This window comes from Neopelma chrysocephalum, unplaced genomic scaffold (assembly GCF_003984885.1).
Source record: "Neopelma chrysocephalum unplaced genomic scaffold, ASM398488v2 Primary Assembly neopelma1_63, whole genome shotgun sequence".
Classification (NCBI taxonomy): Eukaryota; Metazoa; Chordata; class Aves; order Passeriformes; family Pipridae; genus Neopelma; species Neopelma chrysocephalum.
The window spans coordinates 1,888,975-1,906,967 of NW_020897720.1; the positions used below are offsets into that span (position 1 = coordinate 1,888,975).

General features: G+C 42.3%; 1 protein-coding gene across 1 annotated transcript in view; it reads right to left on the reverse strand.

Moving 5' to 3' along the window:
* WWC1 (WW and C2 domain containing 1) overlaps positions 1-17,993 on the reverse strand; it is a 66,993-nt gene that overhangs the window by 25,775 nt on the left and 23,225 nt on the right. Inside the window, exons 2-7 of the mRNA XM_027682605.1 lie at positions 9,643-9,752; positions 4,893-5,096; positions 3,167-3,243; positions 2,171-2,250; positions 1,127-1,256; positions 475-621 (exon numbers count right to left, since the gene is read on the reverse strand). Coding sequence (XP_027538406.1) covers positions 475-621; positions 1,127-1,256; positions 2,171-2,250; positions 3,167-3,243; positions 4,893-5,096; positions 9,643-9,752 — 748 coding nt within the window. The remainder of the gene's footprint in view (positions 1-474; positions 622-1,126; positions 1,257-2,170; positions 2,251-3,166; positions 3,244-4,892; positions 5,097-9,642; positions 9,753-17,993) is intronic.

Below are 17,993 nucleotides of genomic sequence, written 5' to 3' on the forward strand. Positions count from 1 at the left end.
ATCTTGTTGCACATGTGGACTGAAGGTTTATGAGCTCTACACGTCTGATGGCATGAAAATATCTGCACATACACCACTGTTCTCATTTGTAACACCATAAAAGCCAAACACACTCCTAAGGGAAGAGTCCTCATTAGAGCTTGGCCCACGTGTAGCTGTAGTTTCTTGTCTCGTAGCACATCGTTGCCATAAAGAGCTGTGGGAATATTTGTATCATAAGAAGCAAGAAAAAGCTTCCTTCCCTTTTATTCCCACCTGGGTCGTTCTCATAGAGACAGTGTGGGGAAACATGAGGTTGCCCTTAGAGATCCATTAACACTGCACACAAAAATGAAGGTCACACTGAAGTTTAAACCAGGAGAAGGTATGATATCACAGAAACTTGCCCATGCCTGGAAACTCACACTAAGGCAGTACTAGACATAGTTCAGGGGAATGTCTCCACATGCACAGAGTTTCTCAAGCATTACTCACATTTCCTGAAACATCTGTCTGGGAGCTGACATCCAAGTACTGCCGGGGTAGCAAAGGGCTGGAGCTTTCCACAGACACGCTGCTGGCCCACAGGTCTGACTGGGATCCTCTGTCGTTCACAAAGCTGTCTTTTAACCTGGCCAGGCTCTAAAACCATAAAAAGTCATGAGGTGAGTTCACCCCTACTCAAAGCACCTCAGTAGCTGCATAACTTTAGCCTAACCACATGATTAAGATCTGGCCATGTTTGCTGAGCCCGCTCAGACCCCACAAACGGGAGCTCAGGTACGGCTGGACTGCATCTCCCACAGCCTGGAGCAGCCCACATCACCATCCTGCCTGGACAGACAGGCTCTCAGCTGGACATGGCAGACCAAGAAGGCCACAGGGTTCATTCTTAACCAATAAACCCTGAGATGAACACTAATCTCTAAGAAAGTGCTTATTACTGTTAGTTGTTATATTTTATACTTCTTATTTCCAGGATCTGAAGAACTAAAAGGCTGCAGTCCAACCACAACATAGAACTAGTTTATGTTAATAAAAATCTCAATTACATATCTGAAAGGCAAAATACTTAAATTATTTCTCAGAAATTCAATCTTCTAGCAATGGTGACACAAAATAATATAAAGTCATCTTGTTTCAATACCTGAATGAGGTCTTGTTTTTCCTTCTCCCCTGATGTGATGGCCTTCTTGAGAGCTTTCATTTCACTTAAAATGGCTTGTGCCTCATCAAGTTTGTAGCCACCTTGAGTATCAGACATTTTCATGTCAATTCTGCATAGAAATTAAAAAAAAAACCAACAGTAAGCTAACACTTTATAACATCCAGTTAATTGAATCATCCTAGATGCATGCATCTTGACAGGAATTTTTAAGAAAAACACACTCCAAAGTATAACAAGGACAAGAGAAGGAACAAAGAACCCCATTCATCACTGCCTAAGTTACTCCACTCAGCAGTACCTTAAGCTTCAGAATTCTAATTTTAGCCATATCATCATCTCTTTGACAAAGGTGCACACAAACCCCCCAAAAGGGTATGTTTGGGCAGACTGCTGCCAGCTGCCTTGTTCCTAAGCTGGAGAGGATCAGCTTAGCCATCTATGAGAATTACCTTATTTTCAGTCATGATTTCAAAAACCAGGCACAGACTCACATGCACAGATGTATTTGCTTCCACAACCTAATTACAAACCACCTCATCCTTCCCTTTTCCCAAAGGAATTCTACCACAGTTGACATTTATAATAAATATTTCTTTAAGAGATGCCAGATGTCTAGTCATACAAAGGTAAGTACCTGAAACTTTTCCTCCCCTCACACTCCCCCTCAGGTTTTTTCTTCAGTGCTCTAGATCCATGGCTCTTATAATCAAGACAACAGGCTGTACTGTGTCATCTGTGTTGAGCCATGCTCAGTAAAACTGAATACCAGTTAGGTGACAAGATCCTGGTTCAAAATCTTCTTGCCATGAAGTCAGTTCTGATGTGGTCAATCACATACAGGCACTGATTTGAGGCAGCTACCCCCATGGCTGTGTACTGCTTTCAGCTGCATATGCCTAAAGATATCAGCAGCAACATATTTCAGCTTACGTTATTTAGGCAGCTATTTATAAATGTAGTGGGGGATGCATTGCAAGCCAGAAATGTTCTGCACTGAAAATAAGATCTTGAGAACACACTTACTTCTTCAGTGTTTGAAATCCATGCTCTTTGTACTGGAGCTCTTGCTTCATGTGAGCTACTTCCCTCTTGAGTTTATTAACCTGCAGCAAGGTGTCACATTTTTAGAATGATATCTTATATGGGTACTTAGGTACAGCACTACCCATTCAATTCAGAATTTATTCAGTGGAGACAGTACTCTAAACAAATTTTCCAGATAATCAGCTTATCTCAACAGCAGCAAACAGCCCTAAATGCATCCTCATCAGGACTTTATCACTGGCTAGGGTTTTATCCAGCACATACCAGGGAATTAGGGCTCAAGGGAAGTTCCAACCTCATAAGCAGAAAAGTTAAGAAAAATTCAAGAGACAACAATGAAACACATGTCACTTTTACTCAGAAATGTTTAAAGCCTTCCCAGTCATTAAAAAAACTGTTAAGCACCAAAACAGGAGTTACACTCCACAAAAGCCACCCTCCAAGATACCAAACTAAAAGGCCCCACTGCACGAGTAACACAGCAGGATGATAACACATATTGTAAATCCACTGACCCTACAGCTTGCTGTTTTATATTCCTCCACAGAGGCCACACTGACCTACTTTACTTTAGTCCTTTCTTCTTCCCAAACCGGGCTCTGCATGAGAGCGCACACAGCCACTGCTGACAACCCGCACTGAGCCCAGGACAAAACAGCTGCCAGTCTCTGGAGAGAACTCACAGCTCTCCAGTGCTGGGGCACAACCAGGAGCCAGCACACAGCCCACAGTGTATCTGTGCAGCAGGATGTCCTGCCAGTTGCCAAGGAAGCCTAAAGTCTAAGGGGGAAAAAAAAGTTGTTTCAAAATCCCAAGATTGCAACGTTTGAAAATTCTGAGAAATTGCCTCCTAGATTAAAAATAGCGACATTAGCTCTTCCAACTGCTTTGGCATCCCCTTTTAGTATTTGCCATGAGGTCTGGAAATATCTGAAGGTTACTCATGGCAAGCAAAGGTCCCTTTGTACTACTCACCCTGGATTTTGTAGTAGCAATCTCCGCTTTGAGGATCTCCGGGTCATACTTGGAACTTGAGGATGAGCCAGAGAGCACTAGAACAAATACAGCACCCAGTTTAGCAGCTTTACCTCCCTCCCCAGCACAAAGCAAGACCCCCATCACTCCTGCACACCCAGATCCCCACACATTGCTTGTGTGAGCCTTTTGCCCAATTCCCAGATCTCACCCCTCTCACAGGCAGGGAAAGGCAACAGTGCAGTCGAGTACTCCACAAGTGTATACTAAAGAGGCCAGAGCATGTCCTGCATCTCCAGAGTCTGGATTTGTTCCAGGTTAACACACTTAACTCAAACTCCCAAACACATTCACTCCATTCAATAGTGTGGCTTCCTGCATTTCCAAAGGCATTTAACAGAACTGAAGGGACAGGCATTGCATGAAGGTTTACTTAATTAATTTTTTCAGACTTTCTCATTGAGCAAAACAATTCACTGAACATTTAGGAAAAAAAGCAAAGAATGAGAAGAAACTGAAAAATGCAATGCAAGCCTTCTCACAGCCTTGAGGACAAAACCAACCACACAACGTGTCATACTGGATTAAATTAATGTCCCATTAAGAGCAGAACTCTCTTCTCAGCAGTGGTTCAGAAGCTCCCTAATGTACAATGTTGTTAGAGGTAGCTGTAGGCAAGGGAGATATTTTGATCCTTGCAGCCATCAGTTTATGCCCTATAAAACATGGGAAAGCATTTCTAGTTCTTTCAGTTTGGCTGTATTTCTCAAGACAAATCACATCACACCAGTGTAACTCATGTTCTTAGTCTACTGCTCTGCTACACCAGCACTCCAGTAGAGTCCTCTTAAGTAAAGACTAAAAATTGTACTTCAGAGATGATGGACGGGACCCTTGTCAAACAAGAATCCTTCAGCTGACAGAAAACCACTTAAAATCCTTTAACATCAGGCACAGGATTAACCAGTGGAATTGTCCACCATAAGATATAACTCACAAGAGTGAAGCAGGGAGACAGAGGTGCACTGATGGGGCTAGCAAGAACACAGAAAGTCTGCAATTATGAGGATTATAAAAAATTTCTGGAATACTTGTAGGAAATAAATCCTCCTCTGGACATTTTCCAGCTCCTAACTAGTACGTGAGGAGGAAATATATGGCATTCTATAGTCATTTCTGCACCAACTCTTGAAGCAACAGGTATTGATGCTTCCTGTGCAATAAAGAATATGGAGCACAAAACAATGTTCCTCATGAGAGGCAATCCACCACTGTTGGCTTTTACATGGCATAAAATACAGGCCCTCAGCTCCACAAAACAGCCACTCAACTGGGATGTTAAACTACGAAAGGCCTGGGAACGTTATCCAAGATGGTCCTTCTTGCCTTGTTTCTATATTTGAAACAGGGGAACCAAGAAAAATACCACATAACTTCACATTTTCACACAGAGCCAACCACCACATTTTTTCCCAGTTTTTGAAGCCCACGCTGAAAAGCTGCACGCTGACACCAGTGACTGAGCCAGCCACAAGAGCGTTCCACAACAATCAGCCTTCACCAACCAGGTGTTGGGCAGTGACTGCTTTTGAGACAAACTGAGCAAACGTGGAGAGTGATGTGGCATAACATCCCAGCTATCAGAGGAGCAGCTTCGTGCATGTTTACTGTCCCAGTGGGTTCATGACAGAGGAAGTCACTGGTTAAGAGTTCACTAAGTACTCACAGCTGGTCTGAGAGCCCAGTTTGTGCTCCCAAACATCATGTAGCTGCCGATATTCCTGCTGGGCCAATTCAAGCCTCTGCTGTTTCACTTGACAGATCTCCTTCTGTGCAGCAATCGCCTCCTGGGCCAGGACCAGGTAGTCTTTGAGCATGTGCTCCTGCTCCCGCCGCCATTGCACTCGGGGGTCTTCTATCTGGGTAGTTTCTTGGACAGAAAACAGGAGAAAGCCAGATCAGCAAAATGCAGGTTTGTTCTGCTGCCTGGAGAAGCTCCACTATCTATGACAATATTTTAAAATAGCCCCTTGCCTGTAATAAAGAATGTGGAATAAGGATATTTTCCTTTTTTCTTAGGAGGTGACCACTGATCCACAATGAATTCCAATGAGTTTTGCTGAATCACTGTGTAGAACAATTCATTACAAAATCATCATACAACTCTCCAACTCCTCTGCTGGTTCTGGCTCTTAAAAACATCCACCCAATAACATGCACACACAGCTCTAAGATACTGACATTGACTGTTAGACTTATCTTTATTGCAACTGCTTTATAATATTACTAATAAAATACCTCTACTGTTTCACTGATAAAAAAACCCTTCAGAAAATATCATTGCCACATGACTGCATTATACTGCATCTGACAACATGAAAGCATTTACAACTCTGCCCGTCCTCTTTGGCTGCCAAGTGGCTTTTATTAAAGAGGGGAAAGAAAACCCTCTCACTCCGATTCCATAGGTAAGTAAAAACAAAGACTCATCAAATCACAGGATGTATTTGTGAAACCTTCTTAAATGACATTATACAAACAGCATCTCAGAAGGGGAGCAAACAATTCCTTCACCAAAAGCAGGGACAGCAGTAAATCACTGAAGAATACAGGAGGTGGAATTTAAGGTGACACAGGCAATGCAGCCATGAGCAGTTACACCACTTCCATCTCCGTTACCCCAGCACAACCAAGACATTGCTTTCCAGGTTTCTAATCGTGAAAAAGGCATAAGGTCACAGACACACAGCTGGTCCTAATACTAATGAAGCAAATTTATTGTCAGCGTTTGTCTCTGTTTTGTGAGGAAGTGCCCAAAACATTTTTCATTTCTATTTCAAGGCTATTACATGTTCTTGTTTGGAACAGGTTCCAATATTCAGTTGACCAAGTGCTCTGAACTGTCTAAACTAACATGCTTGAATAAGGATGCCTAGTTACCACATAATGAATAATTAATAAAAAGGACCTGCTTGAAACTACCAGTAGGAATCTAATCTGCATATCTTAAGAGCCTCTTTAAATATTTAGTAAAAGCTGCCAGGGTGGAAGGTATGAGCAGCTCTTGAGTGAGTCAGGCATAATACTAACACTGGAATGCACAGGATGTAGGGAAGAGAACAGTTGGACAACAATCCCAGGAGCAGAACTAGAAATAAAGGATTTTACCCGAGGGATGGATACACAACCATTTTCACAAGCTGTCCGTGATCATGCTGAGGAGAAAATTAACAGGCTACTCCAGCAATAACTTGTTTTAACAGTATCTCAAGACCCAAAAGAACACATGGCACTTCAACTTACACAGCAAAACTTGGAGAAGCTGCAAAAAGTGATTAAAAAACCCCAGTATAGCTTGTAGAAGCATTTCAACAAAAAGTCCTTTACAGGTCCTGCAAGCAGAAGCAACATTTCAGCCAATGTAACATTAAAGTTAAGCCTGGGCCTGAAAAATGCTCCAAAATAACCTGAAAAAAGCAGCTGCTTGTGCCAGCTGTAGGTGCTGGTGCCCTCATGGACAGCACTACAGCCTCTCTTAGAGGGAGCAAAAGAAAAGTCAGGAGGACACAGCACCTATAAGGCTCTGAAATCCCCAGGGCTCCTGCCTCTGTTCTTGTACCCAAATCTCATTTTCATGCAACCATGACCCACACCCAGATGGAGTAACTCCCTTTACTTTACAGTTGAATCAGAAGGGGAAAGTCTGCTGTGAGTTACCCAGGGAGCTGACCCCCACATTCCCAGACATCCAGATTCCCTGGACTAGATTCCATGAATAAGCACCAGGAACTGTGACTCAGGACTCTTTAATTTCAAGCACAATAAGTATCTTGGCAAAATACCCACAACTCTTGAAGTGTAATTCAGGACACTGGGTCATAAGTCTACACAGACATAAGGTCTTCAAGCCTGGCTATTTCCAGTTTTTCCTTAGACTAGCAGCCCATTCTTCCCATAATCCCAAGAAGGGTGGTGGAAGCTGCTGCAGGGAAATCCCTCCACTATAAGCAACCAGGAGGAAGACTATAAAAACATACAATCCTGAACACCCCTGTTAGGTGGGGAAGCTCTGCCACTGCCCCAAGCCCATACAGTGTCTGACACAGGGAATCCTTAGGGCCCAGCCCAGGGAGAGGGTGGAAGACACATTTAGGTATTGAAATGCTTTGTTTCCATATTTTCTTCTAAATATTCACCTCCACCTTTACAGTAATCACAGCACTAACTGTATTCCCTTGATTGCAGCTTTGAGCTTTGGTTTTCAAACATGTAATACCAATAAATGAAAATGCTGGCCAAGGGCTCTCAATGGGCTCCAGCTACTGAGAAATGCAAAATACATTTAAAAGTGAAATGAAAGGGCTATAGAAATGAAGGCTATTACATCATGTGTTGTCTTGTGAATTTTTAATTTAATGTTGAGCTTGTCATAAATAAATCTGGTTGTTTCATGTTGGAGGAATGTTGCCTTACTCTGCTTGGATCAGCATAATTTCTTTGTGCAAATGAAATTCCAAAGAAGTTCTCCCAGAGAGACACACTCAGGGCTATGCATTAATACTGTATTAGGAATACTCTGGGTACTCAATTCAATTTAATTGTATTTATTTTCCCTCAGAGGGGTGGTTAGAATTGTTCTCCATCTCACTTATTCTAATGGCTCCTGGCTTTAGGTTTAGTTTAAGTCTGTCCTTGGGCTTGTTTCTGATAATTAGTCTCAAGCACTTATGCAGCAAGAACCAACATGGCTCCATCCCCTTCACACCCTCTGATGACAGTTCCTTCCTGCCAGGGAATCTGCAAGAGACCTTGGAGAGGAAGAAGGTTTTGGACACCCTCCAGAGGATACTTCAACATAAACCACAAGGATGAGTTGCTTGATTAGGTTTAGGTAAGTGGATATGTTTTGCTTTATCATGATTTGGATGAGAGCTGGCATAAGAAATAGGGTCAGGAGTTGGCTTATCTTCTTTTTAACCTTCTAGTTGAAATTCTCATTCAAGTCTTGTAGCCTCTGACATCCCATACAAGTGTAACTTTTTAAAAGCAACTGTTGTTTTATTAAGCAGGTGTCAGCACAGTTTGAAGGCTTCTCTGCATGCCCCTGAATCCTGTGGTGCTTTTGAGTGGTACTGACCAGGGGTAACAGCCCTCTCAGACCTGCAACCAGACCTGTGCACAGTCACCCTGGGGCCAACCCTTTCCTTCTCCACTGTCCTTTCCTGTAAAAAGTAAAACCTAATGTCCCATGACACACAGAAAAATACTTAGGATAAAGCCATTTAAAGATATGTAAATCCTGTGATTTTAGGGTGACATAAGCTCTAAATAACAATATTTGTGTAACCTTCACATCCAGAAACTTTTGATCTTTGTATTGCAGAGGTCAATCAGTGCTTTTTTGGGAATAGGCTTTTTTCAGTCTGCATTTTTAATACCCAAGAGAAGTTGCTAAAGCCTGGATGAATTTTTGGCATTTCTGAAAAAGGGTATGTAGATGAAGATACTCAAGGGAAGAAGAAAAAAAATCGAGGAAAAAAAACCCCACATCAGGCTTCCGCATTTTTATTTTTAAAAAGATTGTGTTACTTGATGAGAAAAAATATGCTGAAGTTCTCAGTTGAAGTCCTAGAAGTAGACTTAAAAAATCCCACAACTTCAAGGCACTTCTGTCTTAATTTTAAAAGTTTTTCTCTTTGTATGAGTTACAAGCTCTCCCAAAAGAGCCTGGGCATGGTTCTGCTGCAAAATTCTGGACTGCAATTGGAGCTGCTCTGTAAAGAGAATCAAAGCCACTGATTTATTTTGTTTATTACTTTTTCAGGGGATTTGTTCTAGCACAACCCAATACACTTATCCTAACAATACCTGCAATGATATATCAAATGCTGTATTTTCTCATAATTCAAATGAGCTTATAAAGTTAACTCTTTTGGCCTATCAAGCATTCTAACAAAGAGTGTAGTTTGAGGACACAGAATAAAAACACCACAAGCCCGAACTTGCACACATCTCAGGACATCCCAAGCCTACTTTAGAGTTTCCTCTCCAGCAAAGGCAGTGCAAGCTCCTGCAGCACAGGGAGCTCGTGCTGTCATCCAGTTGATCCCTGCCAGGGGAATCAACACAAGACCTTTGCACTGTTTCTGATGGTCTTGCCACAGGGACAAATTCCAGGCCAGGAACAAACTCCAGATCACTGCTGCTTAGTTGGGCTCCTCGGCAGAACCATATCTCACAGAGGTGTGTCCATAGCATTAGCTCAAACGTGACTGCCAATTTGAAGACTGCAAACCAAAATATCTCAGATTCCTGTTTAGAGAGGGAAGTATCTCATACAATGGAGAAGGAGAGGATCTGATTTCACAAGCTGCAGATCTCAGTTGTACTCTAAAACATGTTAGCAACTCTGTGGTTTAGTGTTAACACAGGCACAAAACAATCACTCTGCAAAAACACAATAACATGTCACTTACTGGTGTTGTGGTCTATGTAATAGACTCCAACCTGAGGGTCATAAGCTTCTTCCCATCCTAATGGCAACTCGTCACTAATGCAGTCTGCAAAGGTTAGTGGCTTAGTGTACCTGAAATGCAAAGTAATATTTAGCATGAATAAAAGAACACTCTCACATCTCTATTCCAAACAACTGACCAGAAAACAAGTGCCACAAGGGCTCCAGTATCAAAACCAAAGGAAGCTGAAAACTACATTAAAGCTTTTGTTCTTATCATATAATACTCCACCAACTCTTCCCTTTCTTCATCTGAAGTTACAGCAAGAGGAATTCATTCTGACAGAGCTCCAGAGCCTTGCCTGGCTCAGCCAGTACTTGCTCAACAAAGGAACATTAAGAACTTTGCCAGAAACAATCCTTGTCTCTCAAGTGAAAGAACAAGACTGTTTGCAGGCAAGTCCTGTACCAAAAATATGTAGACAAGAAGGAGCAAGATGAGAAATGCAATTTGCATAACATGAATAATTAAGACTGCACAATCAATAGCAAGTGCCGAGGTCTGTGGGACCACTTGTCATGCAACTCCTCTCATTTGCATTGCAATATGTTCTGTTTCATTAATGACAAACTAGATTAGTTTCTCAGTATCACAAAAATGTGTAACCCGCTCCGTCCGAATGAGGAAGTATTTCCACAGCACTGCTCTGATGAGTTTTTCTATTAGACACCACATCCAGCAACACTCTGAGGGCTTGTATGGCTGAACACAAAGCTCAGAGTACCCACTCCTTGAGCGACCCCACAGATTTTAATCACCAAAACCATGTCCCTTTCCTCCCTTTGACTCTGAGTTAATGAGCTTCAGCTTGCCCCAACAAAACTCCTAACCAAACACAGCACTGCAGGGAGGCACAAGCCAGGAAGAATTAATCTTGCAGGTGTCTCATCTCCAGCTGCCAAAAGCACAATATGCCACAGGTGCACAGATCCACCACACAACCCCAGTGCACGAGGTATATCTGGAAGGGGGGCCATGACTTCATGTTGGGACTCACAGGTCTGACTTACTGTGACTTACCAGGGGAGCCCTTTGAGCAGAAAGCACAGCACACACTGTACAACACCACAGCCCCTCTCAAAAAGCAGCCATAGGGCTGTACCCGACTCTGCCACACACAAGCAGCACGTCACAGGGAGGTAAGGGGGCAGGAGAGCAAGTCTCCAACCCACTGGGAAAGACTGAACAGGTTTGCAAAAAGTCTTTCATATCCAAAGATAATTCAGCAGGGCTGACAGCTTGACAAAGAGTTTAACTAAGTTCTGAGCATACTTCACCTGGAGGCGCTGAGCAACCCACTGGTAACTTCATATTACAGTCACCTTACAGTGTTAAGGGGAATTTTTTGAAAAAAAGCCTCTAGCCAGAAGAAGTTCAACATAATTCCCCCCAAATACGATCCATATGCCCGGTATGCAGGAAAAACAAGGTGAGAACATTTCTGTAAAAGCCATGTAAGCCACTAAGACCTCTACTTACCTGCTGCTGCATTTCCCTTTCAACACATTGCCTTTGCCATAAGAAGCAGTGTTTGAATCACTATTTTCTCAGAAAATTTCAATTTAATTTAAAGCTCTGCAGTGCAAAAGAACTCAGAGCCTCACAGCATAGAACTGTAAAACTTTCTCAATAAAGTTTCACTGAAGGGTTTGTTTTTACAGTTGTTAATCTAGATTGTGTACCAAAAGCATGTTTGTATAGAAAACAGAGGTTACCTGAAAATAAAATAGAATCTCAATACTTGTGATTGCCATCCCTTATCCCATGTTATTCCCCGTGATCAAGCTGTTTCCTCAGCCTGAGTACCCACTATGTGCTGCTGACTTATCAAATCAAAGACGCACAAGGGTAAAAATGCAAAGCAAGGTCAGATACAAGGCACTCTCTGGAGATAACACAGATGAAAGTGCAGCAGCAAACGTGTTGGCAATTTTAAGTTAAACACCGGGGTTAGCACTTTCACCCTCTCTGCAAATGGCATCTGCTTTTGCTCAATGTTAGTGGCTTGTGTAGAAGCAGGACAGGTAGGGAAGAGTGAAGTGCTAAATGCTGAACTTTGGAGAACCTGCTCCCACCCCTGAGAGGGCACAGGCATATTGGGATCACAGAATATGCTGAGTTGGAAGGAACCCATCAGGATCATGAATTGCAACTCCTGGCCCTGCACAAAGCACCCCAACAATCCCATCATGTGCTTGAGAGTGTTGTCCAAAGGCTTCTTGAACTCAGACAGGCTTGGTGCTGTGACCACTGCACTGGGGAGCCTGTTCCAGTGCCCAACTACCCTCTGGGTGAAGAACCTTTCCCTGATATCCAACTTAAACCTCTCCCAACTCAGCTCCATGCCATTTTCCTTGAGTCCTGTCACTGGTTATGAGTTTGCAGCCTCTGACATTACCCCCAGCTTTCATTCCACCCTACAGACTGATTAAACCAGGAATCATGCCTTTCCCATGTCTCAGCTACAGCGCTCAACATTTTTGGTCAGTGATCCAAGCATCCCTCAACATGGAGCAGTAATTAAACCCATACTCCAAATACATTAGTTGAGGGTGTGCTACAGACATAAAACATACCTCAGTATTTTAATTAGCATTACACACTGAGCGGAGTTTCTGCAGCAGAATTCCATTCAAGAATCACACGTAACACTAATATAAAACTCTTTTTTTGGTTAAAAACAAACAAAACCAAACCAAAAACCCAGTGTTGAGCTGCACTATCAGCCTTAGGTCTTGGGAATACTTTCATCAGGGAATGGCACTGTAGTGCCAAAGTTTAATACCAAACTTATAAAGCTTCTGTTCAGCTTTTGTCCAGTTCTACTTTGTTAGAAACAGCTGAATTCCTTCTAAATGTGCTCAGGAACTGTCAGACTCAGTAGGAAGCCAGGACCAAGCAACTGAAGGATGCTTATTCCTATTTTCCATATGAAATGCAATGCATGAACTACATCCAGCCAGTTCTTTCAGCTGGAGTTTTGGAAAAGGGGGAGAAAAATCAAGGCAGGATCAGCCTGCTCTAGCAATGACACAAGCCAACTGGAGACTTGCCAGTTACTAGGGCTCAGAAATAGACAATTATCTCACTTTTGAGACTCGTATTCTCAGCATATCTCAACGAGCACCCATCACCAAGCACGGACTAGGGCCATCCTCTCTGGCTGACCACAAGCTTCCAACTATCCTATTTGTACAGAGGAGTAACTATTTATTAAAGGAGAAATTTGTCATTCAACTAGCAAACAGAAGAGCAATTAGTTTTATAAGTAAGTGAGTAATTCCATTTGTTAGAGACAAAAGAGTTATTTCCCCAAATAACTGTACCTTCATAACCATAGTACCTACTTTCCTAAGCTTCTTTTCCTTGCTGTTGTGGGAAAAACTGGCACAAATCAAAGCAGCAATGCTACAATTGCAGATGAAAGACATGCAGTGTATTGTGTAGCCAGACTCTGAATAGAGCATAAAAAGAAAAAGATTATTTCCTTGTTTCAAGGTATGATTTTAGGGTTTGTTATGAAGACTGAAATAAACCAATTTTCCAGAAGAGGCCCAAAAATGAAGCGTCTCCCTAAGCACATTCACAATGTAACATGAGGGATTAAATGAGCAAAAGGAGAAGTTTCTTTCTCACAGCAAGACATGATTTAGTTAGTGTATTATTCCTGCATAAAACAGGACTGTTCCTGCATGTGGGAAGTTGAAGCTAGGACACAACTGCAGGTCTGTTCCTTTGAAACATCTCCTTTACAATTCATAAAGCTTCCTGAGCTGCTTTGGAAAAAAATCCCATCAACTCAGTCAAACCATGTTATCATATAACAGGTCCTCTCTGTGGGCAGACTCAAAGCAGCAACCTACAAAAATGGACCCCCTGCACCAATGTGCTATTAACTAAGGAAGGAATGGTTTGTGCATTCCTTACCCTCCTCTGCTAGGGAAACCTCCAGATTCATTCATCCAGCTTTCAAACAAAAGTAATGCACCCAAAAGTTCAGCAAATCCTGACTTTGACTTCTGATCTCCAGTCCCAAAGAGGGAACCAAGGGGGCAAACAGAAAGTCCGTAGATACAGCACTTTTTATTAGACCCAAACAGATCTAGTTAAAAGAGATGACACTGAGACACGAGTCTTGTCTGCATCTTCCAGCCATGCAAGATTTGCTTTAATGCATCAGTTAGACCAGAAATACTCTTCAAGTGCTTCATCTGCTTCTAAGCTGAGCTTGCTGTGGAGGTCTACAAGAGAAACCAGTCTGAGATAGAGAAGATGTTTGTAAATCATAGGCTAACTCTGTCCTTTTAGCTCACCCCTAAGGAACCCATATGTTCACCTCATTTCAACTCACCTGTATCTCACATTCATCGTACCTGTGAGTGCCCTTCCCCCATTAGCTACATTTTAATCAAAGTCATTATTAGAAATATTTAGCATTTTGAAAATGAAACATCAACCCAGATTTATCCATTTACAGCATATGTTCTTAGTTTTCAGTACGTTAGTTTTTAATTTAATTGCATTCAAGAAATCCAAATTTACTTGAACAAGTGCAAATGCTCATCAAGACACCTGGAAACCAGGTGCCCACAGCAACCACCACACACAGCAGGTCAAGGACACCATTTCAGAAACTAATCCTGATAAACAGAGACAAAAGATAACAGCATCACCTAAATTCCTAACCTGAGGAGCATCTGACAGTCTTCAGGCAGAGGCAGGCTGAGGAGTGCTCACCCATCAGCCATGCTGAACATACTGAGACACTTCCATCTTTCCAAAACGTTTGCCCCCAATAGATCAACTATTTGTACAGCAAATGATGTTCAAATCCACTGCTACAGCAGGAAATAGAAAGTTATTTTCCTACCTCTACTTTCTAAGTCACAACATTTTTAAATGAGAAGGGTTTCTATATTCCTTATTTTTGATCACCTTCAGTTTCTATCACAGATAAAACTGGAAGTCAATGTTATCATGTGCAAACAGTATTAAATGGAAACTTGCTCATCTCAGATTCAGAAAGCCGTTCTATATTCTTTAACTCCATTGTTGTCAATCAAAAACCTCATTACACAGGAAACTGAAGGCAAATAATCCTTGTATAACCAGTTTTTGATTGACAGAAGGTTTGTTAAACATGTCTGTACAGAGATTCCTGATGGGAGCGGGAGACGGGTGACCTGCACCACTTACAAATCTGGAGTTAATGCTACGAAGGTAACAAAAATCAGTTCTGGACTTATTAAAACAGGAAAAGGTATTTTTGTAATTACTGGATTTCAGTATCAATTGGTGGCCCACAGCAACTGAGCAAACCCACAGGCAGCTGTCAGTACAAGTGTGCACGTACGTAAATGTGCAGTCGGCAAACAGTGCCCGTGGGTCACCGAGATGGGGACATTTATAAACCAACAGTGCACTGCTGAGCCTCTACACCTCACATAAACCCACTTAATCCCTATGTTTGCAGGGTTCCTCAGACCCATAACAAAGTAAAGCCATTTAAACAGGAGAGCCTTATGTTAATCAGTTCAGCACAGATCACATGGCCTTACATGAAATCCTTCATGACTCCCTGTGGGTGAAACGACAGACCAGGGGATTTCCTGCAGGTTGCTGGACCCGTTGCAGCAGCTCCCTGCACAAGGAACAAAGGCAGCACCTGGATCGCTCAGGACCTTCATGCCATCTCCTCTTACAGCCACAGTAAAAGCCACCAAACCCTAAAAACCAGCTTTCCAGCTCTGTTCAGCTCTCCCCTTCCCTGCTGCACTCACGGGTACACAGCAAGTATACGAGTCACACAGGTTCATGGGCAAGAAGGCAAGACAGGTAACAAAATTATGAGTTGTGGCAGATACTTCCACTCACACCAATTCTCTTACAAAACCAAACAGTTTTTAAACCCAGCATTTTGTGGGAGAAGCTTGGAGTCAGATTTTATTTTCAATGGCTTCTGCTCATTATGTGCCAGGATGTGCTGCACAGACCAGGATAGAGAATGAGCTAAAAGCACCTAATTCCAACTGTGACACTGGGGCAGCTGTACCCAAGATCCCCGTGGGTCTGAGTTTTGAGGAACCTGTTAATGGGCAGAGCTCCTACTGTAACTCAGAAGGCTGCTGCAGGAATCACTGCCAGGAGGCTCGACACGATGACATACAAGCTTCTTTGTTTTTAATGAGGTCATCCCATTCTCAAGACAGACAATGATTATTTTTAAACTTCAGCACAGAAAAACCTATCGCTTTGCAGACAAATTTTCTAGGACTACAGCAGTCTCCTCCTCACAAAAGCTTTTAAAAATAGACTCCTACACATTTATTACTCAACCTGGTGATCCAGCCCTCAAACACACCGGGGCTATTCGTCACTATAGTAACTATTTTCCCTGGGAGCATCTTCTCTCACTGCAGGGAGAATTGCCTTTGGAGAACGGAGGTGTGGCAGGGAAGAGGCCCTGTTCTATGATCTTGCTGGCAAAGCTTTTCTCACCCTGTCACCACACACCTGGGCACGATGAAACACTCCCTTGGATTCCCATTCCAACTGCGATTGAGGCAAAAGGTGATGAGAACAGCTCATCCTAGCAGCCAGTATCCTCAGCAGTGACACAATAGACAGCTCAGGGCCACGCGGCACCTTCAATTGCACCAAAACCTCACCGACTGTGAGGGAGTGAAAAGGGAAGACCTACACACCGAGGGGAGCAGAAAGGAGTAATTCAGACCACCACAAGCAGACAGGAACCATGAATGGGAATGTGCTTCCCAGGTAGCAAAGAGAAGCCTTTAAGAAGTGATCACAAATTTGAGAAGCTTCTGAACTATACTCCAAGGAGCCTGATGAGAGATCAGATATGACATTTCAAAGTTTTGGAAGCCAGACATTATTCCAAGACCCACAGCAAGGCACAGCCACCCTAAACTTCTAGTAACCTCAAACATATGTCATTTCAATGACTGTCAGTGTGTGGTCCTGGTCTTCGTGTGATAAAGGATAAGTGGGAACAGAATTACACTCCTTACAGTACAGGGGTCAGGTCTGAGAAAAACACTTATTTGAAGCTGTTGCTGTAAAATAAACAAATCTGCTTAAAGTACAACAGAAACATTACCAATAGAAATGCCTTAAAATAATCAACACGTGTCCTCAAGCAACTCAAACTGCAGAGCTGTTTGCTTTTCAGAAGTGCTTTCTTTTGTTGCCATGGTTATTGAGCATCTTCTCAGCCTCTTGAAGATCTCTTTCATCCTGTATTTCCTGGTCCCTAATGCTCCATGCATTGGGTCACCTCCAGGATAAGCAAGATCAACATCTATATTCACAGTTTATTTTCCAAGCTGTCATAATTTTTAAACATTTTTATTGACACAAGAACTCAGTGATGTCCTTTACTGCTCTTTGCCAAGCCATGAGAATTACCTCTGTACCTCGTTAAGGTGATTTTGAGTTCCGTGTAATTTCCTAATTTAGACCCTTTCACATAAGCAGGTAACATCTAAATTATTCTCTTTCGACAGAAATTAGTCACATGCTGCCCAAGTAGATTCTCCACAAAAGAGATCAGGAGGCACCCAAGACACAAAGTCAGGCAACAAGTCTGTATTTCAAGCATTCCAAACACAAATGCATTTATACCTTTATTAGTAATACATTTCTATTGGTCAAACAGATCCATAGAAGTATAATACATATAATACACAATTTATGACCCCACCAGCCACTACCAGTATGCCTAGAACACATCAGCTTGTGATAGAACAGCTTGTTCTATCCACTTCTGAAAAGGCTTGCATGTTTACAAGCTCTACTTTGCACACAGTGACAGTCTGTTTGCCCATATATTTCTTTCCAGTACAGATCATTTACCCCTGGAAGCAAAGAAACTACTAAGTTATTTGCAAGGAGAAGACCATCAAAAACCACTTACAGATTTTAGATCACTCCCAGAGATTAACAAACTGGTTCTGCAAGCAGGAGAGAGGCAAGAGGTCAGTTCATACCTTCCTAATCACTCAAATGCAAAAATTCCTGGGATAGTTCAAGGTTAAAAAGTCAGGAAATGGGAGCTGAAGCTTCTCACAACATTAACTTGCCTGCCAGCCTGTATATCCTGCATGCTTTCCTGAACTGATTAAGCAGAAAAGATATAAAAGAGTAAGGTACAACTTGATGAGAACAGTGCAACACAACTGAACTAAAAGCATGCAAGAGTTGGAATTTAACCATGCAAGTAATTAAGATGTCTTTAGTTTTAAATGGCTGAAGTTGCCTGCAGTTCTTGTAGGATAAGCAGCCTTGCCACC